General features: G+C 39.6%; 1 protein-coding gene across 5 annotated transcripts in view; it reads left to right on the top strand.

Moving 5' to 3' along the window:
* The window catches only part of TARBP1 (TAR (HIV-1) RNA binding protein 1), a 65,477-nt gene that overhangs the window by 16,552 nt on the left and 23,579 nt on the right, over nucleotides 1–25,346 (top strand). For all 5 annotated transcript variants that reach the window (XR_009734188.1, XR_009734187.1, XM_061404850.1 and 2 more), the window contains exons 9-14: nucleotides 760–849; nucleotides 2,041–2,179; nucleotides 8,231–8,330; nucleotides 9,214–9,386; nucleotides 19,371–19,468; nucleotides 22,855–23,016. Coding sequence is in view for 3 of the 5 variants with exons in the window: in XM_061404850.1 (XP_061260834.1) it covers nucleotides 760–849; nucleotides 2,041–2,179; nucleotides 8,231–8,330; nucleotides 9,214–9,386; nucleotides 19,371–19,468; nucleotides 22,855–23,016 (762 nt within the window). In the remaining 2 variants the exon portion in view is untranslated. The remainder of the gene's footprint in view (nucleotides 1–759; nucleotides 850–2,040; nucleotides 2,180–8,230; nucleotides 8,331–9,213; nucleotides 9,387–19,370; nucleotides 19,469–22,854; nucleotides 23,017–25,346) is intronic.

Raw genomic sequence — 25,346 nt, 5'->3', positions numbered from 1 at the left:
ACTCACAAAACAGGCTGTGAGTGACTTTGCCAACCCCAGATTTAGAGCTGCTGCTGCTGCTGCTAAGTTGCTTCAGTCATGTCCAACTCTGTGCGACCCCATAGACGGCAGCCCACCAGACTCCCCCATCCCTGGGATTCTCCAGGCAAGAATACTGGAGTGGGTTGCCATTTACTTCTCCAATGCAAAAAAGTGAAAAGTCAAAGTGAAGTCGCTCAGTCGTATCTGACTCTTAGTGACCCCATGGACTGCAGCCTACCAGGCTCCTCCATCCATAGGATTTTCCAGGCAAGAGTACTGGAGTGGGGTGCCATTGCCTTCTCCTAGACTTAGAGCAGGGTGTCTTAATTGGAGATGTGTGACCTTAAGGGAATAAAAAGATTTGGGTGGTTCTCTGAAGGCTGAGGGTAGTTTTTGTGGGTTTGAAAAACAAAGATTCACTTTTGATGTAAATAATAAGTAATTCTTATAGGATGTTTATGGTTTTTGCTTTTAGATTATACCACTTTATCTCAGAGATACTAATCTCGATTTTAAGGAAAATAGATTTATAAAGTAATCTTTCATTTTATATAATGGTTAGCTGTTTATAATCAAACTCTTCATTTTGAAAGTTGAATATTTCCTTTTTAAAAATATAGCTCTGGATTTAACTAATAGTATTCTACTTTAAATAATATGCTAGATTTGTTTTACAGTGATGTTCATTCAGTTAAACATTTTTCAATGAGTAATTTTTTAAAACTGCCCTGCCCGCAGGAGAAAGTGTCACTCTCTGACATCTCAACTTTTCTCATGTCAGTGAGACAAGAGGAGTCATTAGGACGAGGAACTTCACTGTGGATGGAGGTGAGACTGAAAATAATGATAAGGTCTTTGAAGACTTTGTGAAAAATGGTTTCTGGTTGAATTCACTACTGGCCTTTCTTGTTATCTGTCAACAGAGGTTTTTAAAAAAAGTTAATTTGCTTTGAGTGGACCTAACCAATAATGCTGTTAGAATTCCTGTGGAGAAGTGGGAGACAGAAAGTGAAATAGAGATGGAACTATTCTAGAGAAGATAGTGTTACTGGGCAGATCTCGATTCCAGATACGAGTACTGAAAGTCCTGATGGGAGTACTGATGACGTTAGACTCGAGAACAGTGACACAAATATCTACTCGGGTTCCCGACCCTGACATTTCGGTGATCTGTAATTCTTCTGACTTCTTGCATCTCTCGCGTCATGAAACCCTAAGTGTGTTGCAGTGGATGGAGAAAAGTCGTGGCGATTATGAGTAAAGTTGGTATAAACATTTGCATACCGATTTTTGTGTGACCATGACTTCTTAACTCATTTGCGTTGGTTTCAAGGAACACGGTTTCTAGATTGTGTAAGAAGCATATGTTTAGTTTTTTTAAGAAACTGACTTCCATATCCATGATTCCCCCATACAACCATGGATCATGAAATGCTGTAGTATTTACTATTGAAAAAAATCCACGTGTAAGTGGACCTGCAGTGTAAACCCATGTTGTTCATGGGTCAACTATATTTTAAAATGCACATATGATAGAAAATAAACTTGCAAGGAGGGTAGGAGCTTTCCTTATAACTTATATTTCAAATTCTACATTCTCTCAAAAATAAATCCTTGTTTTAGTATATGAAGATGAAGTGCATTTTAAGGTTGTAATTTGTTTTACATAATGTGTTGTTATTCATAGAGATGTTCTTTACAGCACCTTATCAAAATGTACATTTTATATTAGATGCTTTAAAAATTCTTCCCTGTTAATGAAGTTTATAAGTTCTTTGAGGAGTTTAGAAAACAGTCACACACGTATGTGAATATACTCACATACATACATACATACGAACATTTTTTCTGTATGAACTGTGTGTGAAGCTCAATCATGACAATAAACATTCTGTTCCTTTGTTGTGTTCAGTTATCTAAATTCAGTTTATTGTGGAAGAAAGAAAATTAATTAGGGAAATTAGAAGCCCTTTGTTCAGTTAGACTTTCAAAATAAGTGGTAACTGTTTTCTTTTTCAGCTTTGTGATTGGTTGCGTATTAACGAAAGCTATTTCAAGCAATCCTCAAGTTGTAGCTCCACTGGACTTCACGAGACTTCTTTAAATGCTTATGTCAGGAACTTAGTGCAAGAGTATATTAGGTCATCTGCCTGGGAAGGTAAGTCTGAGATCATTTTTATGGACTGATGTAACCAAAACATTTTCTAAGAACTTTCTAGTGGTTTTTCAAATTGAAAATATATGCCAAATATATGCTGATTTATGAATGTCAAACTTGTATTTCAGCCAAGTAATGTGAATAAACTTTATGTAAAAATACTGTTTCCTAACTTGCACTTTATCTGTTCTAGAACTTGAGATTTTAAACCATCTTAAATGTTTTGAGAAACTAGTAAGTTGTCTGAGAAGGAATTGAACACAAATACATTTATTAATTTATTCTACAGTTACTGAATCTTTGTCAGCTAGATTTTGCAGATGTGTGTTTGGAGCCTCTGTAGTGGAAATATTTGTAGATAAATCTATTTATCTTTTGTTTGTTTTCCAAGTGTTACATTTAGTGTCAGCTGATTATGAAAAGTAGTTTTAGAGAAAAATTGTATTTGAAAGAATGGTTTTGTTAGTTTCTTTTTTTACCAGATACTTAGCAGAACATCAAATGCACTGAGTGAGGGAAGAACTATGAGTAGATTCATTAATTAGGATTCTTTCTACATTTCTAACGCTTCTTCATCATTAAAGTCATTAGTGATAATTTGGGTAAATTGCGTCTTTGAATTTAACATGTCTTCAATTTGCTGGCTTTGTCTCAGACCAAGTCATTTTTATCTCCTGACTTCTCTAATCTGATTATGGAATAGGTCTTAAATGATCAGATAATTATCCTTCCAAAATACATGAGTTTATCTGTTTGTCCTTTTTGGAACATTTTGCTTTTGTGTTTTATTGTCTCTCTTGTCTAGTAAATTTACTGTTTCTTGGAAGGTTCTGTTGTTAGGCCTATGCTGCTGCTAAGTCACTTCAGTCGTGTCCGACTCTGTGCGACCCCACAGATGGCAGCCCACCAGGCTCCCCAGTCTCTGGGATTCTCCAGGCAAGAACACTGGAGTGGGTTGCCATTTCCTTCTCCAATGCATGAAAGTGAAAAGTGAAAGTAAAGTTGCTCAGTCATGTCCGACTCTTAGTGACCCCATGGACTGCAGCCTACCAGGCTCCTCCGTCCATGGGATTTTCCAGGCAAGAGTACTGGAGTGGGGTGCCATTGCCTTCTCCGTGTTAGGCCTATAAAAGTAAATAAATTTTAGTCCCTATTGGAGGGAGCATAGATTAAACTCCCTGAAATATCTATATAACTTGTCTTAAAACTCAGTCTATAATAGCATCAGGTCTGATTAAATCATTCAAAATTGGATAAAATAAGATTTTTAGAGTTTCTTCCTTAACATTTCTGGGACTTAAACTGTTTAATATAAGTTTTTAAAAAACTGATCTCAAGTGCAAAGGAGGCATGTGTGTGTATGTGTAATATTTTGTTTGACTCTTAATGCCCTTGGCTAAGTGCCTTTATAAAATTTTAGTTTGATGGACAATTACTGGGCAGTTTTCAGAAGAAGGCAATAAATTCCAAAGCAAACATGATTTAGCTTGAATTTTTGAGCATAAAATACATATAACACTCAGATTGTTTTTATAAAAAAAAATCAGCTCAAACATTTTTTAATCAAATTCTACACCTAAAGTAGTTTTTTCTTTGGGTTTCATGTGATCGGTACAGATAGATTTTACACTGATTATTCAGCAACTGTATGTCAAGTGTTTTTGAAGTGCCAGACACTGGAGTTACAGAGATAAAAGATATGTCCTCTACCCTCAGAGAACATAGGCCAACAAGGGAATTGATAAGTAAACAGCTAATCTTAACACGATGCCTTGAAAGCCATAAGCACTAGGATGGGGCCCCAGGGTCGATGCCTTGAAAGCCATAAGCACTAGGATGGGGCCCCAGGGTCGGGGCTCCTGATCAGAACTTGTAGACCTGTGGGGGATCAGGAGAGGTCGCTGGATGAGGTGAACAGAAATTAAGGTGGAAAGGGAGGAGTATCCTGCAAGGCTTGGATGCACTTACATCCAGGGAGCTTGAAAGTAGATAGACCTCCACCAGTGTCTGTCTGTAGTATGGAGCCCAGGTTGGAATGGTTAAGAGGTGGTTAAGAGAGGATGGATATATATTCGGTAGCTATATATGTACCACATCATATATATGATGTGTACAAAAAATGCAGCAACAACCAAAACCACACAAAACCAGCATCATCAACAAGCAAAAATGTGGGAGCACTTTCAGAGCAGAGTTTCTGAATCAGAGAAAGTGAGACAGTTTGCAAACAGCAGTAACAGTGGGTCAGAGCTTGGAATTGTTGAAATTAACCAAAGAGTGAAATATATTGAAGAAATTTATACTTACACAGTTCATCAGAAAGGGTGCCTACTTAAAATGTAACCAAGATACCTGAGGAAAAATCCCAAAGTAGTGTATACTACAGCTGAACAACAATTTTAGAAACAGCTTTATTGACATATAACTGACATACATTAAATTGCACATATTTAAACTTTATACAGTGTGATGGGTTTGACCTCTGTGTATTGCGTATGAACCATTAGCATAGCAAGATAATGAACGTAGCCGTCACTCCCCAGTGTCTTCGTGCCTCTTTGCCACCTGTGGCTCCTGCTCCTGCCTGTTCCTCTGCATCCGCAGACCACCTTGACACGCTTTCTGACACTAGTTTGCATTTTCTAGAATTACAGTCAGTTTTTAGAATTCGTAGTAGCAAAATTTGACTGATAATTCAGGGTTAACTTGGCATTAAGATGACTAAAGATAGCCAGTGACCTTTCGTTTCTTTAAAACCATTCTTGCCTATACTTTTCCAGCCTCAGTGAGAGAAGGGGGAGAAGGTGTAAAGAATTCTTTGCCAGTGGTTCTCAGAGCATGATTTCCAGACCAGCAATATCAACATCACCTGGAAACTGTTTAGAACTGCGGATTCTCAAACTCTATCCCACACCTGCTGAAACAACTCTGGGTGTGGGGTTTACCCTCTGTATTTTAAGAGGCCCTCAGGGGGAATTCTAAACCACATGCTGAGGTTTGACACCCATTGTTCTGTAGCCTGGATTTCTCTTAGTATGGCAGTAGAGGACGCAGGAAGCAGCCCTACAGCAAAAATCTCTGCTAGAGTGTCCTCCACTGGAGTAGTCAGGCACTCTGTTGTTACTGACCTAGTCCTGTGACTCTCCTTAAAATCAGGAATCTTTAAAAATCCATTAAACTTCTGATTTATAACCTTCCCTTTCACTTATCCAAAATGAAAAGTTGTTTAGGACTTCAAAAAGTGCCACTGTGATTGGAAACATTCTCAAATAGCACCCCTGCCCCACTCCCATCTCCTAGAAGGGCCTCAAAAGGTATCTCATTATATGATTGCTAGAAAATGTAAGGAACTGAATAGCGTATTGGTATTTCAGTTTAGTCTTTGTTAACGATGAGTTTTTATATGTAAATGTGGGATATAAAGCACTTAACGTGAGTAAAAAGGGTTTATCATTCTTATGATAGAATGATAGCAGGTTTCAAAAATTCACTCTTATAAAAAGCACATAAATTTAACCTACTAAATTATTTTGGAAAGCACCAACATTTAGATTATCTAAAAATACACATTTCTTCAGTTCAGTTCAGTTCAGTTGCTCAGTCGTGTCCGTCTCTTTGAGACCCCATGAACTGCAGCACGCCAGGCCTCCCTGTCTACTGCCAACTCCCGGAGTCCACCCAAACCCATGTCCATCGAGTCAGTGATGCCATCCAACCATCTCATCCTCTGTCGTCCCCTTCTCCTGCCCTCAGTCTTTCACAGCATCAGGGTCTTTACAAATGAGTCAGCTCTTCGCATCAGGTGGCCACAGTATTGGAGTTTCAGCCTCAACATCAGTCCTTCCCATAAATACCCAGGACTGATCTCCTTTAGGATGGACTGGTTGGATCTCCTCGCAGTCCAAGGGACTCTCAAGAGTCTTCTCCAACACCACAGTTCAAAAGCATCAATTCTTAGGTGCTCAGCTTTCTTTATAGTCCAACTCTCACATCTATACGTGACCACTGGAAAAACCATAGCCTGGACTAGATGGACCTTTGTTGGCAAAGTAATGTCTCTGCTTTTTAATATGCTGTCTGGGTTGGTCATAACTCTCTTTCCAAGAAGTAAGCATCTTTTAATTTCATGGCTGCAGTCGCCATCTGCAGTGATTTTGGAGCCCAGAAAAATAAAGTCTCTCACTGTTTTCGTTGTTTCCCCATCTATTTGCCATGAAGTGATGGGACCAGATGCCATGATCTTCGTTTTCTGAATGTTGAACTTTAAGCCAACTTTTTCACTCTCATCTTTCACTTTCATCAAGAGGCTCTTTAGTTCCTCTTCACTTTCTGCCATAAGAGTGGTTTCATCTGCATATCTGAGGTTATTGATATTTCTCCCGACAATCTTGATTCCAGCTTGTGCTTCTTCCAGCCCAGCATTTCTCATGATGTACTCTGCATGTAAGTTAAAAAAATAATTAGGGTGACAATATACAGCCTTGACGTACTCCTTTTCCTATTTGGAAGCAGTCGGTTGTTCCATGCCCAGTTCTAACTGTTGCTTCCTGACCTGCATACAGGTTTCTCAAGAGGCAGGTCAGGTGGTGTGGTATGCCTATCTCTTTCAGAATTTTCCACAGTTTATTGTGATCCACACAGTCTAAGGCTTTGGCCACTAAATGGTATTTATAACATTTTAAAGAATAATATACAATAAAGTTTATTCTTTTGTTATGTTTTTAAACTAAGTTATCCTCCATGCAAGTGTGTTTTTAGTATTATCTTCTGTACTAGTCTAACACATTTGTATCAAAATAAATTACTCCCAATATATATTAGAATATTTGAAAATATGTTTTAAGTATTTGAACCTCTGGTCTGGAAAACTAGATTAACTAAATCTTTCTTGGAAGTTGAGGCAAAGAGTATCATCTTATGATAGAATGAAAAGGAGCTCTAGCTATGTTTTACTTTACTTTACCTGGCTTTCAGGAATAGGAAAATACTGATTTTTATCATTTAACCACGTTCTTCCAAAAGTTGTTCTAGAAACTTTGCATATATTACTTAATTTTTATAATAAACCCAAGAAAAGTCACAGGTTTATTTAGTTTACTTTTGTAGACGATGACCTAAGCTTTCTGAGAGGACAGTCGGCGGTCCCAGGCTCCCATAGCTAACAAGCAGTGCACCTGAGGTTCAGACAGGAGTCTGAGATGTCAAAGCCTTTGTATCTGTATCCACCCCATCCCCTTTCCAGTTCCATTTTAGGGAACTCTCACCTCTCATCCGAGATGCCAGAATTGCCTCTTAACCGGTTACCCTGCATCTAGCTTCCTCTACAATCTCTTTTCCACATTATACCTAGAGAAATCTGTTTAATATAGAAACTTTGATCTTACAGAAGTCTCCTCCCTGTCTTTGTACCCATTCACTTAGACCTCTAGTGGCTTCCTTTTGCTTTTGGGGTGAAGACAGAAACCCCTTACAAGCCTATAAAGTCCCTGGTCTCTCCTGCCTGTTCCTGTAAGGTCATCCTTTGTGCTCCCTCCCACTTTATACCCCAGTCCTTTACCTGGAATATGGCATGCTCTCTGCTGCTTCAGAGCCTGGACATGCTCTTCCTTCTGCCCAGGAGGGTCGTGTCTCCCTTCCCCTACCTCATTCTTTCCTAGCTTTTGTACCCAGCCCAGTTGTCCTTGCTTCAGGGTGCCTGTCTTACTCTCTAGTTGCACGATTTAGAACACTTCCTGCTACTGTCATTCTACATTTGTCTGTACGTTCTTTGATGAATGCTCTTCTCTTCTGCACTGTGAATTCCATGAGTATAGGAGCCATTGGGTCTGAGGCCAGTGCATGGCATGCACTCGGCATGCAGAGATGTCTTTGTGTTCACATTTGAGTGTATAAAAATGAACCATGCTGTGGGGTGTTCTACTATATTTCTTCTCAGCTGTATTTCTCTTGTGTAATACTGATAAAACATATTCATTTAACTGTTTTATTTTGAAACATCATCTTTGGAGGATTTTGTTAATGCTTTGCAAACCTTAATTATTGTTATTTAAGGAGGAGAAAACAGCTGTATGCCTGATTGGTTTGAAGCTAAGCTTGTTGCTCTGATGGTGTTGCTGGCCATAGATGTAGAAAGAATGAAGAGTCAATATAGGTAAGTGTTTCTAAACTTGAAAAAAAAAGGTGTTTTTTTTTTTTAAAAAAAAGGCTAATCCTGTTTATAGTCCATATTCAGACTTTTCAGTGATTGGTATGGAATTGATCACAGCTTATTAAAGGAGGAAATTAGAATATGGCATCATACTTAAAGAAATGTTTAAAATTAACAATAAATGAATAGTGCCAGAGTTTTGAACTTCAGAAGTGAAAAACACAACTGTGTATGCACAAATCACTGGTTCTGTATAAGAATATTAGAAGGATGGGTTGTAAGGTCCTAGCGTAAGATTAAGTAAAGACAGTTACTGGATTTTACCCCTTTATAAAATATGTAAATTTTAAAAAATAAAGTAATAATGATAACAGTCCCATTTATATTTTGAGAAATATGAGCAGATTGTCACCAGATTATAATTATTGCAAAAAGCAGCTTCCTTAGGTAGTCTCTTTGCATATACTACATATCTCTTTTCTAGACTGAGTTTCAGTACTCAAGTTGGTTATAACAGATTTTCACAAATCTTTAGTTCTTTATATTTTTTTGTTAACACGTCTCATTTCCTTGACTAGTATATATTTGTTTTGTTTTTTTCTGAAATATGGAAGCGAGGTCTCAGCATTTTAATTTGCTGATAAGTTGGATCTAGGATTTTGTTCATACTTCTGCCCAAAACCAAGGACATGTATTGTTCTTGTGCTTTCTTCTCCCGTGAATTGCTGCACTCACTGGGAAAGCATGAGTGGAAAGCCCCGTCCTAACAGGTCGTCCTTAAGAGTAATTCCGTCCAGTGGAATCTTTAGCTAACCAAACTGTAGGTGGAAGACAGTTTCTTCATGCTTTTGAAATGCTTGATTTGGGCATGTCTTTTAATGTCTAGTGAAAAGCGGAGGACACAGAATGTATTAAGGATATTCTTAGATCCTCTCCTGGATGCCCTTGTGAAGTTTGGTACAAATGCCTACATGCCCTTGCTGAAAACTGACCGATGCCTGCAGTTGCTGTTGAAGTTACTGCACACTTGCTTGTTGAAAGGTTCCGGTACCCAAGATGGTGAGGATCAATAGCTTCTGTTGGTGTTTTGCCACGTATATCATTGGTACTCAGGGTATATCGTTGGTACTCAGAATGAGAAGAAATACCTGACCTTTTTCTTTAGCCTCATACATTCAGCAAATATTTGCTGCGTGGTGCTGGGGAGGCAGCGTCGAAGGAGCAGACTGCCCATCCGGAGCTGACATGTTAGCATTTGCATTCATTGTGCACTGTTGATTCCATCATAATTGATGGAATATGATTTCATTTGCTTTTACTTGTTTTGTTTGTTTGTTTCTATAGGTTCTTATTGATTTCTAGACTATTGAAAATGATCACTATTTCATATATGTTCTAAGCCTAGATCTGTTTCTTATTGACACTGTGTAACAGGTTACAGAAAATAAACTAAAGCGTGAGAATAGCAGTAATTTTATAATTACTTGTGCACAGAGGAGCGTGGAGGGCTACAGCCCGTGGGGTCGCAGAGAGTCAGAGACGACTGAGCGACTGAGCAGGCAGGCACACACGTGTCCTTAAGCACCTCTGTGTAGAAAATACTTCATCCAGGAAGTACATTGTTGGTAGATGGAAGCACTGAGCACTTCCTTCCTTCCTTAAACTAAGATTTATGTAAAACAGTATTTCAAAACCCATGGACATTAGATATTAGAATTATCAGTGGGTAAGCCTTGGTTCCCAATATTTCTGATCAATTTCATTTGGAATTTTAGAAATTTTCCATTTGGGAAAGAATACTCTAGAGAAGCTTTGGTATCAGGTTAAACTGGAGGATAATATTGAAAGGTTAGATTTTCATATAGACTTGTGAAATATTATAAAAGCTAGTGTCTGAGTTCTGATACTTGTGATAATGATAGCAGAGCCAAATGCTGTGCACATAGCAGTAACTTTTTATAAGATCTTACTCCTTTAAGGGCATAAACTTGTGTTCGTTTGACACATCTCGACTGTTGAAAGCACTTGACTCAGTACCCTCAAGCGCAAGACTGGGTCACGGGTGCCTTTTGGAAAATTATTGGGATATTTGATACACGCAAGAATATGAGATAGTTGTATATAAATTATGATGCAAAATAATTATATATCTGTGAATGCACCACCATTGCATCTGTTGCTGAGAACGAATTTGCCCATAACTTCTCAGTCTCTGCCTTTTCCCTCCTCGTTTTGGTTTTTATCTGTGTGACTTCCATATACTTAAAAAGTGATTTTACCACATAAATCAATTTTCTCACAGTATATTATCTCATTTTCTTGCTTTTAAGCCTTATAGAAATGGTACTCTACTGTAAGAAGTCTTCTGTAACTTTTTCCACTTAGTGCTCTTCTAAGATTAATCCATGTCCTTTCATATAAATACTTCCTCATTTTCCCAGTGGTGTTACCTTCTGCTGTGTGATGACACCACAGTTAAGTGTTCTCTTATTGCTGGACGCTGGATTGCATTTAGTTTACTGCTTTTGTGTACAGTACTGATTTGAACACTTGTCTACATGTCTCTTACAGCTTGTGTGTGTCTCTCTAGTGTATGTACCCCCAGGACCAAAGTGAGTGGTTCTTAGGGTATGTGTGTATTCAGCTTTTAAGATAGTACAAAATTGTTTTTCCGAGTAGTTGTGTACATATTTTGTGTTCTCCCTTGCAGAATATAAGTTCCCATCGCTCCTCGTGCATCTCTTTTATTATACTGTGAGTAAGAGCCAAGGAAATCCACATTTAGTTTTGGTAGTAGTTGACTTCCAGATAACTGGCAAAACATGTTAGTTTAGTTAACTTTATTTGTAATTGAAGTCTAGTTGATTTACAATGTGTATTCATTTCTACTGTACAGCAAAGTCAGTTTATACACACACACACACACACACACACACTTGCCTTTTTAAAATACTCTTTTTCATTATGGTGGTGGCTCAGACGGTAAAGCATCTGCCTACAGTGCGGGAGACCCGGGTTCAATCCCTGGATCATGAAGATCCCCTGGAGAAGGAAATGGCTACCCAGGCCGGTATTCTTGCCTGGGGAATCCCATGGACGGAGGAGCCTGGTGGGCTATAGTCCAAGGGGTTGCAGAGTCGGACACGACTGAGCAACTTCACTTTCACTTTCTCTGAATGTAGTTCTTTGTGCTATACAGTAGGACCTTATTTATGTGTCCTATATATAATATCTTACGTCTGCTCATTTAGACTTATTTAATTAAAATAGATCTAGCAAATAATCTAGCAACTAACTGCAAGTCCTAGGATAAATGAACACATAATGGTAAAGTCAGAAATAACGAGGTGAAGTCAGCCCTCCATATTTATGGGTTAAACCAACTATAGACTGAAAATATTCAGGGAAAAAAATTCTAGAAAGTTCCAAAAAGCAAAACTTGAATCTCCCATGCTTCAGCACATTCTGCAGCAGACCTTGGCTAAGCTTGGATCTGCTGTGAAATGTGTAACGTTAAAACACACTCCTGGGAAATGCAGACACATTTTCACCTAGTTACAAGCCATAGCAGCTTATGTGGGAAAACCCATTTTACTTAAAACTCCCCCAAAAGATGTCTTAAAATGTTCAAAATAAACTAAAACCTAATTAATAACCTTGGTGAAATGGTCTTTGCTGTCTGTCAGCTTAAAGCTCTAAATAAATGATGTTCCAATGATTATTTTTTTTTATTCACAGTAACTGTACAATGTTTATTTTTATATTTGAGGAAACATACCATTAGTCAGATTGTAACTCTCCCCTTGTTACATTGGATTCAGTTCAGTCACTCAGTCATGTCCGACTCTTTGCGACCCCATGAATCGCAGCACTCCAGGCCTCCCTGTCCATCACCAACTCCCGGAGTTCACTCAGACTCATGTCCATCGAGTCAGTGATGTCATCCAGCCATCTCATCCTCTGTCGTCCCCTTCTCCTCCTGCCTCCAATCCCTCCCAGCATCAGAGTCTTTTCCAATGAGTCAACTCTTTGCATGAGGTGGCCAAAGTACTGGAGTTTTCAGCTTCAGCATCATTTCCTCCAAAGAAATCCCAGGGCTGGTCTCCTTCAGAGTGGACTGGTTGGATCTCCTTGCAGTCCAATGGATTCTTCAAGAGTCTTCTCCAACACCACAGTTCAAAAGCATCAATTCTTCGGCACTCAGCCTTCTTCACAGTCCAACTCTCACATCCATACATGACCACTGGAAAAACCATAGCCTTGACTAGACGGACCTTTGTTGGCAAAGTAATGTCTCTGCTTTTTAATATGCTGTCTAGGTTTGTCATAGCTTTTCTTCCAAGGAGCAAGCGTCTTTTAATTTCATGGCAGCAGTTACCATCTGTAGTGACTTTGGAGCCTGAGAAAATAAAGTCTCTCACTATTTCCGTTGTTTCCCACCTATTTGCTGTGAAGTGATGGGACTGGATGCCATGATCTTAGTTTTTTGAATGTTGAGTTTTAAACCAGCTTTTTCACTCTTAACTCTTCACTTTCAACAAGGGGCTCTTCAGTTCCTCTAAAATCATGGTAATTCTGTGTTTAATTTTTTTTTTTTGACTGTGATGTGAGGCCTGTGGGATCTTAGTCCCCGGCCAGGGATTGAACCTGGGCCCCAGCAGTGAAAGCGCCAAGTCCTAACCACTGGACAGCCAAGGAATTCCCTTTGTGTTTAAGTTTTTGGGGAACCACATGTTTTTCATAGTGGCTGTACCATTTAGAATTCCAGTTGGTGGTGCACAAGGCTCTAATTCCTCCACATCCTTGATAACACTTGTTATCTTTTATTTTTCTTATTTTTGATAGTGGCTGTCCTCATGAGTATGAAGTATCATGATTTTGACTGAGCTAGCTTTTTGATCAGTTTAGGTACTGCTTTTGGAATTCAGGTTGTGACTGTCAGTTACAGGAAACAAAACCCTAAACATCATTTTGAACCTCTGCACAGTTTGTATATTGTGATGCAGTGTTAAATTTGAGGATGTGGCAGTGACTGGGGGTCTAAGTGAGAGGTTCTAGAGTCCTGTGGTAACTGACAGGAAACACGATGGTAACAGCAATGCGAACACTGGAAACATGAATAGCACCAACTTCTTCATGTCACTTTGTTCTCTCTTTTTCAAGCCCTAAACCTTCACTTGTAATCTCAAATTAACTTTCTTTCAGTCTAATGGGTTTGAATGAATCTGTGAAAAGTAGATATTTTTTTATGCTATAAGTTTGAGATATGAGTTGAGAAATAAAAGGCAGAGATTATAGAGGAGAGCAGTTTTCTGTTCTTACCATATTCATTGGTCATTTTCTGGGTTCATAAAAAACGTTAATTCCGGACTGTTTGCTGGTGGCTGCTTAAACTGGCAAGTGACTCATCCATGAGACACTTCAGAGGCCATAATAGGGCTGTCTTTATAATAGGTAACATGAATGTTTAAAATTAATACTGTGATTTTTAATGTGGTGTGTAATCTTTTTAAAGATTTATCTGTGAGTGATAGATGCAGCATTTTGCTAAATACCTATTTAAATCTTTTGCCTAGTTTTAAATCGAGTTGTTTTCATAATCTTGTATATAATAAGGAGAGTTTGTTATATATTCTATTAATAGATACAAGTCTTTTGTTGAATATGTGATTTAAAAATATTTTCCCCAAATCTGGAGTTTCTGTTTTTCACTCTCTTAACAGGATCTTTTGTAGAACAGAAGTTTTTCTTTTGATGAAGTGCAGTTTATTTATTACATAATTCTATTTCTTTCTTTTTGGCTGTGCTCGGTCTTCATTGCTGCATGGGCTTTTCCTCTAGTTGCAGCAGGTAGGGGCTGCTCTCCAGTTGCAGTGCCCGGACTTCTGTGGGGCACAAGCTCTCGAGCACAGGCTCAGTAGTCGTGGTACAGGCTTAGCGTGTGGGATCTTTCCAGGTCAGGGATCAGTCCCTGTCTCCTCCATCGGGAGGCAGCTTCTTTACCACTGAGCCACCAGGGAAGCCCCTGCTTTATGGTTTTTTAATTCTTAGATCTAGGATGTAAGCAGAGGTAATCTGTTAAGGTGGGAGGTGAGGTTGAGGTTTGGTTTTTGCCTATGAGTTTCCAGTTGCTCCAGACCATTTGTTGATGAGATTTCCTTTTTTTTGTTGAATTGTCAAAAATTAGTTGGCTGTGGTGGAAACAACCCAAAATAGATGGATGTGTGAATAGATAAGCAATATATGACTGTAAAAAGGAACACAGAAGTACTGACACATGGATGAATCTTGGAAATATTAAGTGAAAGGAGCCAATTGCAAAATGCCATGTAATATGTGATTCCATTTACATGAAGCATCCAGAACAGGCAAATCTAGAGAGACAGACAGTATATCAGTGACTTAGGGCAGGCAGAGGAGGAGGGTTATGGGGTGGTGGCTCAAGGGGATGGGCTTTTCTGTCTGTGGTGATGAAAATGTTCTAAAATTGACTGGTGATGGTTGTACATATCTCTTGACTGTACTGAACACCACTGAAGTACACATTCTTAATGGGTGAATTGTAAAATATGCCATTTATAGCTCAATAAAATTGTTTAAAAACAATTGGCCATGTTTCTGTGGATCTGTTTCTGGCTTGTTTTATTGATCTTTATTTTTGTCCCTTTACCAATACTGTACTATTTTGGTTACTGTAGGTTTACAATAAGTCTTTAAATAGGTAGTGTGATTCTTTCAAATTTATTCTTTTTTGTCAAAAGTATTTTGAGCTCTTCTAGTGCCTTTGCCTTTCAATATAAACTTTGTAATCAGCTTGTCTGTATTTACAAAAAAAAAAAAAAAAATCCTACTGGAATTGATTGGAACTGAATTGAATATAAAGATCAGTTTTTTTTTGAGAATTGCTTTCTTTATTGAGGCTTATAATTCATGAATATGGTTTATCTCCCAGTTTATTTAGGCTGCCTTTTATTTCTTTCATCAGAGTGTTTTTTTAAGTCTTCAGCATCTATATCCTGTGCAGGTTTTGTTAGGTTTATGTAACATATCTTTGGGGGAAAGATTATTGTAAATGATATATTTTTTAATTTTTTGGTTTTGAATTGGGCTTTGCTAGTATACGGAGAAGGCAATGGCACTCCACTCCAGTACTCTTGCCTGGAAAATCCCATGGATGGAGGACCCTGGTAGGCTGCAGTCCATGGGGTCACCAAGAGTCGGACACGACTGAGCAATTTCACTTTAAGTTTTCATGCATTGGAGAAGGAAATGGCAGCCCACTCCAGTGTTCTTGCCTGGAGAATCCCAGAGACTGGGGAGCCTGGTGGGCTGCCGTCTATGGGGTCGCACAGAGTCGGACACAACTGAAGCGACTTAGCAGTAGCAGCAGTTGCTAGTATACAGAAATGTGATTAATTTTTGTGTGTTGACCTGTATCCTGCAACCTTGCTGAAGTGTACTTATTAGTTGAAGTTTTTTTTTTTTTTTAAGATCCCTGGGATTTTTTTGTAGACAGTGATGTTATTTGTGAATGAGGACAGTTACATTTGTAGGGTTTTTCATGGTTTATCCTTTAAATTTCTTTAGAATCTGGGGTCTGAAGTGATTCATTTGTAACTCCTGACTGGTGGTGGTGATCCCCTCTCTCTTTTTAAGACTGGCTAGTATTGACCTTTTCAGAGAAGCAGCTTTTGGTTTCATTGATTTTTCTCTGTTGATTTTTCTCTCTTCAATTTCATTGATTTCTGTTGTTTGCATCTTTCTGCCTGCTTTTGGTTTATTTTGCCTTTTGCTGAAGTTAAGGCAGAAGCTTAGATTATGATTTTAGATCTTCTTTTTTAAAATGACATCAAATGCTATGGATTTTCTTCAGTTTTGTATTATCTGCATCCCACAAATTTTGGTATGTTGTATCTTTAGTTCAGAATTTTTTTTTTTAAGACTTTCTCTTTTACCCATGAATTTAGAAATGTATTTGGAGATTTTCCTGTTATCTTTCTGTTATTGCTTTTTGTTTTTAATTCTGTTCTAGTCAAGAGAGCACACTTAGTACAATTTCAGCTTTTAAAAATTGTTATTTTGCTAGGGTATGGTTTATTTTGGACTATGTTCCATGTACACTTGGAAAGAATGTGTATTCCGCTATTATTGGATGTGGTGTTCTATAGATGTCAATTATATCCAGGAGTTTCTTGTTTTTCAGTTTTATATTCTTGGAATTTAGGAGTGTTGAACTCCAACTATAATTTTGGATTTGTCTCCTTCTCCTTTTACTACTGCCAGCTTTGCTTTATGTATTTTGAAGGTCTGTTGTTAGGTAGGTTGTGCTTTTTCTTGGGAGTTGACTCTTTTATCATTACGTAATGTCCCTTTTTATCCCTGATTGTTTTCTTCACTCTGAAGCCTACTTTGTCTGATAGTAGTATAACTGCTTGTACTTTCTTTTAATTAGAATTTGCATAGTACTTTTTTTTTCTGGCTTTGTACTTTTAGCCTATTTAATGAACATTATATTTAAAGTGAATTTCTTATGGACAGCATATAGTTGGAGCTTGATATTTTGTCTCTTCTGACAGTCTGTGTCTTTTATTTGGTCTAAACTATTTGCTGCTGCTGCTGCTAAGTCGCTTCAGTCGTGTCTGACTCTGTGCGACCCCATAGACGACAGCCTACCAGGCTCCCCCGTCCCTGGGATTCTCCAGGCAAGAACACTGGAGTGTTGCCATTTCCTTCTCCAATGCATGAAAGGGAAAAGTGAAAGTGAAGTCCCTCGGTCGTGTCTGACTCTTAGCGACCCCATGGACTGCAGCCTTCCAGGCTCCTCCATCCATGGGATTTTCCAGGCAAAAGTATTGGAGTGGGGTGCCAGTGCCTTCTCCAAAACTATTTGCATTTAATGTAATTATTTACATATTTAGTTTTAGAGCTGTCATTTTTTGTATTCTGTTTATTTTCCTGTTTTTCATTTCTTTCTTCCCTCTTCTGGCTTCTTTTGAGTATGAACATTTGTTTTGTCTTCCATTTTCATTATCTTTTGTGTTTTTTCCTAAATGTCCAAAGTTTTTTGTGTGATTGCCTTGGGGATTATGATTTGCATACATTTTTACAGTCAGCTTAGAATTAACATTTTACCAACTTGAAATTCATGTAGAAATGTTACTACTTTATAGGTCCCTTAATCTCTTCTCCTTCATTTATTATAGTTGTCTTACACCTACATTTGTTAAAATCAGTACCAGACAATGTTGTATTTTTTGCTCTTAACCATCAAACACGTTTTAAAGACTCAAGGGAAGAGTCTCTTGTATTTACCCATTTACAATTTTTGCTGTTTCATCCTAGACATTCCATGTTTTCCTGTGGTACTGTATACCTTTTGTTTGAAAAATGTCTTTTAATATTTCTTTGGAAGCAAGTTTGTCGGCAATGAATTCTCTTAATTTCCCTCCATCTGAAAATGTTTTTATTTTGTCTTCTGGAGAATATTTTTGCTGAATATGAAATTCTGGTTTGCTAGGTCTTTTCTTCAGCAATTTAAAAACATTCCATTTGTTTCTGACCTCCACGGTTTCTCATTAGAACTCTGTAATCATTCACACCCTTTTCTCCCCAGGTAGTAAGATGTTTCTCTGTGCACTCAGTACTATGTCTTTGTTTTCAGTTTTGGGGAGCTTGGCTGTACCATGTCAGATTGCCTTTTTTTTTTTTTTTTTTTTTTAAACCTGGCCATGCTGCACATGCCGTGCAGGATTTTAGTTCCCTGACCAGGAACTGAACCTGTGTCCCCTGCAGCAGAAGTGTGGAGTCCTAATCACTGGACCACCAGGGCATCCCCCAATTTGCATATTTTACTGATCTGTTTTCAAGTTCACTGATAATTTTCCCTTACATTTCTTTTCTGTTATTGATCCCATCCAGTGAGTTTTAAAATTTTCAGTTATTGTACTTTGAATTGTAAAATTTCTATTTGGTTTGTGTATAAGTCTTCTATTTCTTTGGTGAGACTTTCTGTTTTTTCATTCATTTCAAGAATAAGTGTTGAGTGTTGAGGCATGTTTTAATAGCTACTCTAAAGTCTTTGTCAGATTATTCTAACATGACTGTCATCTTGGTGTCGTCATTTGTAGATTCTTTTCCCATATGAGCTAGGAATTTCCTCATACTTTATCCACCCAGTCATTTTGGATTGTATCCTAGATCTTTTGAATATTGTGTTATGAGACTCTGGATCTTGTCTAGCTCTGTGGACAGTGTTGATACGTTTGTGTGGCGGTCAGCCAGACTGGCTTGGTTCGGGCTTCAGTTTCTGTTGCTCCAGCTTCTGTGGGTGGTGATTCACGGTCAGTTTTGCTTTCAAGCCTTTTGCAGTGCTGTCTTGACCTGTGCCCTGAGTGCTGCATCCAGCGGCCAGGCTGGCACCTGTGTGGTTGTCTGTTCAGTGCTGAATGTGGTTGACCTTCTGAGTAGCATCATATCCAGGGCCAGCAGTTCAGGGGTGAGCCTAGCCACCCTCCATACACCACTTGCTGGGGCTATTTTCCTGATCACGTCCGTCTTTGGAATCTCCTAACTACTCACTGTCTAGTTCTCTGAGTTTCTCCTTTTTAATTTCCTGGCCAGAAAGTGGGGGCTCAGTCTGCTGCCCGCCTTCGTGACTGCTCCTCCATCAGAGGGTCCAGTCTACAGCGGGACCAAAGCAAACTCACCACTGTTCAGGGTTATTACTTGCTAAATCCATCTGCTGCTTTGGACTTTTGAGAATCTTCACGTGACTGTTTTAGATATCCTGTCCAGGCTTTGTAGCTGAATTCAGTGAGAGAGGGCAGTGTACCTTTGCTGCATCTTATCCAGAACTGAAGCTCTTCAATGGTTTTTAAGATTAATTGTAGATATCCCGACTGTTATGTTATCAGAATTCATTTTTGGTAAGTGAGTCACACATATACCTAACAGAGTTGAACTTTTGCTAGAATATATGAGATGCATTGTACCAAATAACTTATTTCTGTAATTTTAATTGCATGCTTTTTTTCCTCCATACAGATGAGGTATTTACTCTTCTTCAGAACTTTATCATGTCTACTACAGAGAGCATTTCTGAATTTATTCTCAGACGACTTACTATGAATGAACTAAGTACTGTAAGTATTTACTTGAGTAACTTCAGTCTTTTCTTCAGTATTTTGAGTGATTACTGACTGGCAGGCACTGTTATTAAGTTGAAAGGAAAAATTAATGTGGTATTTTCTTGAAAAGTGGCCTTGAGGGGCAGAAAAAATTGAAGCTTTAGAGTCTCCTAGTTCCAGTTCAATCAGTGTAACTGATCCTAGGAAAATCATATAGCTTTACTGAGCCTCAGTTTCCTCGTCTGCAAAGTGGAGATAAGATATCTGCTTCCTAGAATTTAGAGAGTACCAAATGGTATAACATATTTGAAGTACTTAGCATAGTACTTTGGCCCCAGGATCCAGAGATTCTGACTTGGCAGGTTTGGGATGGGACTGGGTGTCAGTACACATAATATATTTTTATGTCTGTATGTGATCTTCAAATGAAGTTAGAGTTGGGAACAACTAGCCTGAGGATGGCAACCCACTCCAGTGTTCTTGCCTGGAGAATCCTAGGGACGGGGAAGCCTGGTGGGCTGCTGTCTATGGGGTTGCACAGAGTCGGACACGACTGAAGCGACTTAGCAACAGCAGCAGCAGCAGCAGCCTGAGGTGAAGAGGATGCTCCATGAAGATAGGTATCCTCTCTGTCTGTGCTCACTGCATAATTGTTCTTTCTAGGACATCTGAAAAAAAAATAAAGTTTTCTCCTTTTCTTCGGGAATATTTTGAAAATATTAATTTTATAGAAATGGCTATAATTCTTAATTTGGGAGGGTTTGACATTCTCTAGGGCAGATGTTGGAGAAGGCAATGGCACCCCACTCCAGTACTCTTGCCTGGAAAATCCCATGGATGGAGGAGCCTGGTAGGCTGCATGCAGTCCATGGGGTCGCTAAGAGTTGGACACGACAGAGTGACTTCACTTTCACTTTTCACTTTCATGCATTGGAGAAGGAAATAGCAACCCACTCCAGTGTTCTTGCCTGGAGAATCTCAGGGACGGGGGAGCCTGGTGGGCTGCCGTCTATGGGGTCGAATAGAGTCGGACACGACTGAAGCGACTTAGCAGCAGCAGCAGGGCAGATGTTGAAACAGTTACAATCATTACATTGTCAATAGAGTGAGAAAGCATACCTATTTTAACAGCTTTTATTAGAACATCCAATTAAGGACATTTGTTTGATAGCTGATAAGCAGGTGTGAAAATACAAAAAGGCAAGTTTTATACAAAAACACCTGAGATATTTTGATAAGGCAAGGAACAAACTCCTCTGGAGGGGAGTGTGTTTATCTTTAGCATTTTTCTTATTCAACCATTGTTAACAGTAGTTTTGCTACACCTAAATTTCCAAGAAGACATTTAATGAAGTAACTTTTCATATTTCGTTCCCCTATCACTTTATTGTTATCAGTATTACCTTTCCATTTTATTATTAGAAGTTTTCAGACGTACACAAAAGTATAGTGAACCTCCTTGTCCCCAAGGGGGGACAGAAATAATATTTTTGTTTGTTTGGAGTCTGAAGCTAAAAATAGTTTTAAAAAGGGGAAAGTTATTGTGATTTTGTCTTTCAGATTTTAAAAAGTGAACTCATTTCCAAAATAACTTTAAATTATTATGTAAATCCACTCTGTAATACACTTGGAATTAGAATTCCCAATTAAGTGCATTTGTTTGATAACTTATTATAGTTTAATAAAAGTCTCTTCCCCACTTTCCTTCCCCTCAGCAGCGTGATAGTCAATATTTAACAACAGGCTCTCCCGCAAATGTCCGTTCTCTGATGTGTAGCCATAAAAGTCCGTTTTTCAGGCGTGTTTGGGCCCCTTCTTTGCTCACTTCCTCCTGTCTAGGTGGCCTCATCTGCATCCCCACGTTCAGTTGTGCCAGGCACCTCACACCCGTGTCCACCTCTGCCTGTCCTTCTGGCTGAATGCCGTTCAGCCAACTGCTGTTTGATACCTCGAGCTGGACTTTTCACACACACAGTGTTTGAAATGGAACCTCTTACCATTCCTGTAGGAGGTTATCCACCCTCCCCCACGCCCCTAGGTTCGCTTCTCAGTGGATGTGTGTGATCCAACAGGCTTCTTTAAGCCTAAGACTTGGGAACCCTCCCTGGTACCTTTACCCATCACTCTCCCCCGCTGTGTTCAGTCTGTCACCACACCCTGGCGTTGTCACTTCTCTCTGCATTGTATCCTAGCACTTGGCAAAGTGCCTGGCATCTAGTGGTTGCTCAGTAAACACTGATAAACTGAAGGAATCCTGTGCTTCCTGTGTGCACGGGAGCCCGAGGGTAGAGTACTTGGCACTGTAATAGTGATCAAGGCCACCACTCAGGGCCCATCTCTTCAGCATGCTTTCTCTCACTTAATTCTTCCAAACCAAAACCTTGTGATGGAGAGATACACCCTCCCCAGTTTACAAATAAGGAATCTGAGGCCCAAAGAGATTAGGTCTCTTGTCATAGGTCACAGAGCTAGACTGAACCCAGTCTGCCTATGTGTAGGAGTTTAGAAGACCTGCATTTAATTCTGTTGCCCTGCTTACTAGCTCTGAGATGCTGGGTAGGTTGTTTGACCTCTCTGAACTTAGTCGTCGTCTTAGGCAAGTGGGACAGTGACCATTCCTTGTAAGAATGGAGTGTTACAAGTGCTGAAAGCAAAGGAAATGGCGGTTGCTATAGTTGTTGTTGTGATTATTTATGCTGTGTTAGCATGGAGGGCGGAGCTGTGCATCCCAGGCTGTGTGTGTGTGCTGGGCTTCCCAGCTGGCACTAGTGGTAAAGAACCTGCCTGCCAGTGCAGGAGACTTAAAAGATGTGGGTTCGATCCCTGGCTTGGGAAGATCCCCTGGAGTGGGAAATGGCAACCCACTCTAGTATCCTTGCCTAGAGAATCCTGTGGACCGAGGAGCCTGGTGGGCTACAGTCCATGGGGTCACAAAAAAGTCAAACACGACTGAGCAACTTAGCACACACACAGCCTGGGAGGCTTAGTTCCTGCCATCCATGCTAAGTCTCTTCAGTCATGCCCAGCTCTGCGACTGTACGGGCTGTAGCCTGCCAGACTCCTCTGTCCATGGGATTCTCCAGACAAGAGTACTGGAGTGGGTGGCCAGCGTGCCTTCCAGGACGCTCATAATCAAGGTGGGGAGCCAGCTGCGTGCTGAGTGAGTCGTGATGTGTGCTGTAACTGTGCTGAACGCAGAGTCACTGTCTAAGCACAGAGGAGGGTGTGCTCAGCTCTGCCTGGGGAGTTGATGGAAGGCTTCTTGGAAGAGGTGATTTCTCCCCTCTTCAGTGCCATCTTTCAGTACTTTTAGTTAAACTTAATTTATTTCCTGTCTGAACTCTCCTGGTTTTGTGAAAATCGTGGACCCTGCTTGTTAAGTGTTTTATTGTGTGTCTTAGGTTTCAGATCTGGATCGCTGCCATTTGTACCTGATGGTGTTAACTGAGCTTATAAATCTCCACTTGAATGTTGGGTGGAAAAGAGGCAACCCTATTTGGAAAGTTATTTCTCCTTTGAAAAATGCATCCATTCGGCATCTTCAGGAGATGGACCGTGGACAGGTAATCCTCTTTGCTTCAAGGCTTATAGTTATGTTGAATAAGGCATGCATGGAATACATACTTGACTATTAACAATATTTTGATACACAAAAAGCATCTGCCAAAATTTAATTTTGAAAATAATACCCTTTGTTCATAATATTTGATGAAGATTAAGACTCCTATCATAATATATAACATTATATTGTAATAATAGAACAACTCCTGTCATAATAGGTATATAGCAAAGATATGGTGTTCAGTTCAGTTCAGTCACTCAGTCGTGTCTGACTCTTTGCAACCCCATGAACCACAGCACGCCAGGCCTCCCTGACCATCACCAACTCCCAGAGTCCACCCAAACCCATGTCCATTGAGTTGGTGATGCCATCCAACCATCTCATCCTCTGTCATCCCCTTCTCCTCCTGCCCTCAATCTTTCCCAGCATCAGGGTCTTTTCCAATGAGTCAGCTCTTTGCATCAGGTGGCCAAAGTATTGTTGGAATTTCAACTTCAACATCAGTCCTTCCAATGAACACCCAGGTCTGATCTCCTTTAGGATGGGCTGGTTGGATCTCATCGCAGTCCAAGGGACAATCAAGAGTCTTCTCCAACACCACAGTTCAAAAGCATCAATTCTTCTGCACTCAGCTTTCTTTATAGTCCAACTCTCACATCCATACTTGACTACTGGAAAACCATAGCCTTGACTAGACATAGCTTTGTTGGCAAAGTAACGTCTCTGCTTTTTAATATGCTATCTAGGTTGGTCATAACTTTCCTTCCAAGGAGTAAGCGTCTTTTAATTTCATGGCTGCAGTCACCATCTACAGTGATTTTGGAGCCCAGAAAAATAAAGTCTCTCGCTGTTTCCATTGTTTCCCCATCTATTTGCCATGAAGTGACTTCAGTCAGTCTTAAAATCATTTGAGTGGATTTTCACTAGGTCTTTTTCCCAGGTACCCGTCAGGGACACTTTAAGGTGTCCACATGCAGCAGTGTGGTGTCGGAGCCTCCATACCTGGCCTTCTCCCTCATTTTCTAGCCTAGTCGTGCATAGCCTCTCCCCCTCCTTCCCACAGGACACCTGTGCTGCATTCCTGCTAGGCCAGCACAGGGCCTCCCAGAACACAGGCACGCGCCGCATCCTGCCTCATCTGGGCCTCCCCATGTTGGGTCCTTCCGCTGAGAATGCCGTCCCTTCAGCATACACTTGCCAGTAGCTGGTCCATCCTTAATGTCCCAGCTCAAATTACACTTTCTCTTAAAGGCCTCGGATTGGTGTCTCATGCTTTCCTTCATTTATCTATTGCTTTTTATGCCTTCATTTTTGTACTTATTTCCATTTTACTTGTTTTTGGAATAATTTATGTGTATATGTCTTCTCCATTAGATTTTAGTACCTAGAGGCATTTCTTAACATGATACATAATAAGATATAGTGGTTATGAGCAGAGGCTTTAGAATTAGACTTCCTGGTTATGAATCCTGGCTTTATCCTTACCAGCTGTGTGACCTTGGGGAACTTACTTAACCTCTCTGTGCTTCATTTACTGCACCTGCAAAATGAGGGTTATAGGGTTGCTGTGAACATCAAAGCTAGCTCATTGGTGGTACACCTTTAGAACAGTACCTGGCACGTGGAAAGTCATCGATAAATGTTAGCTCTTGGCAATGAACACATGGTAAGGGTGTTTTAAAGTTGAGCTGAATCATAATCCAGTCTGGGCTGCTAATTAAAATAGCTCCTTAATTCCTTTAATAATCTAATTTTTGAAGTAGTTTTCAAGAAGTGTCCTAGAAGAAAATTATAAGGAGGGCTGATTAATCCTTCAGTATCCTATCCACTGCATATTAGTGTAATGAAGGGACATTGTGAGTTCTGAATGTGGACCAGAACTGTGAACCAGACCTCAGTGATTTTTAAAGATTGGCTTGCTTTCTTTAGTGATTCACTGAATTACATGAAGGTTAATAGAGCCCATATTATGCAACTCAAAAGTAACCCTGAATTTTATTTCCTGTATTGGCAGTGTTGCTGAGTAAAATTGATCTGTAGAGATACTCAGTTTACTTTGGGGGTGGCAGGGGCAGGTGTGGGATGGAATAAGTACTAGAGGGTTCCTTTCTGTAGAGGTGTTAGTGGTGGACAGTACTGGGGAGAACAGCTTTGATCTCTCAAAGAACCTGTCCAGGTTTTTGCCTGCACTTCTAGTTAGAGATTGATTTTCTCTCTGTACTTACAAAGCCAGGCTATCTTGGTCTCCTTCCTTTGAGCTCCTACATGTAGAGTTCCAAGCGCTTTATGTGAAATAACCAATTTATTTAATTTTCACAATAATTCTGTTAG

Source organism: Bos javanicus, chromosome 28, assembly GCF_032452875.1.
Source record: "Bos javanicus breed banteng chromosome 28, ARS-OSU_banteng_1.0, whole genome shotgun sequence".
Taxonomy (NCBI): Eukaryota; Metazoa; Chordata; class Mammalia; order Artiodactyla; family Bovidae; genus Bos; species Bos javanicus.
Note: the sequence above shows the minus strand (reverse complement) of the source record. Positions and strands in the feature narration are given on the sequence as shown.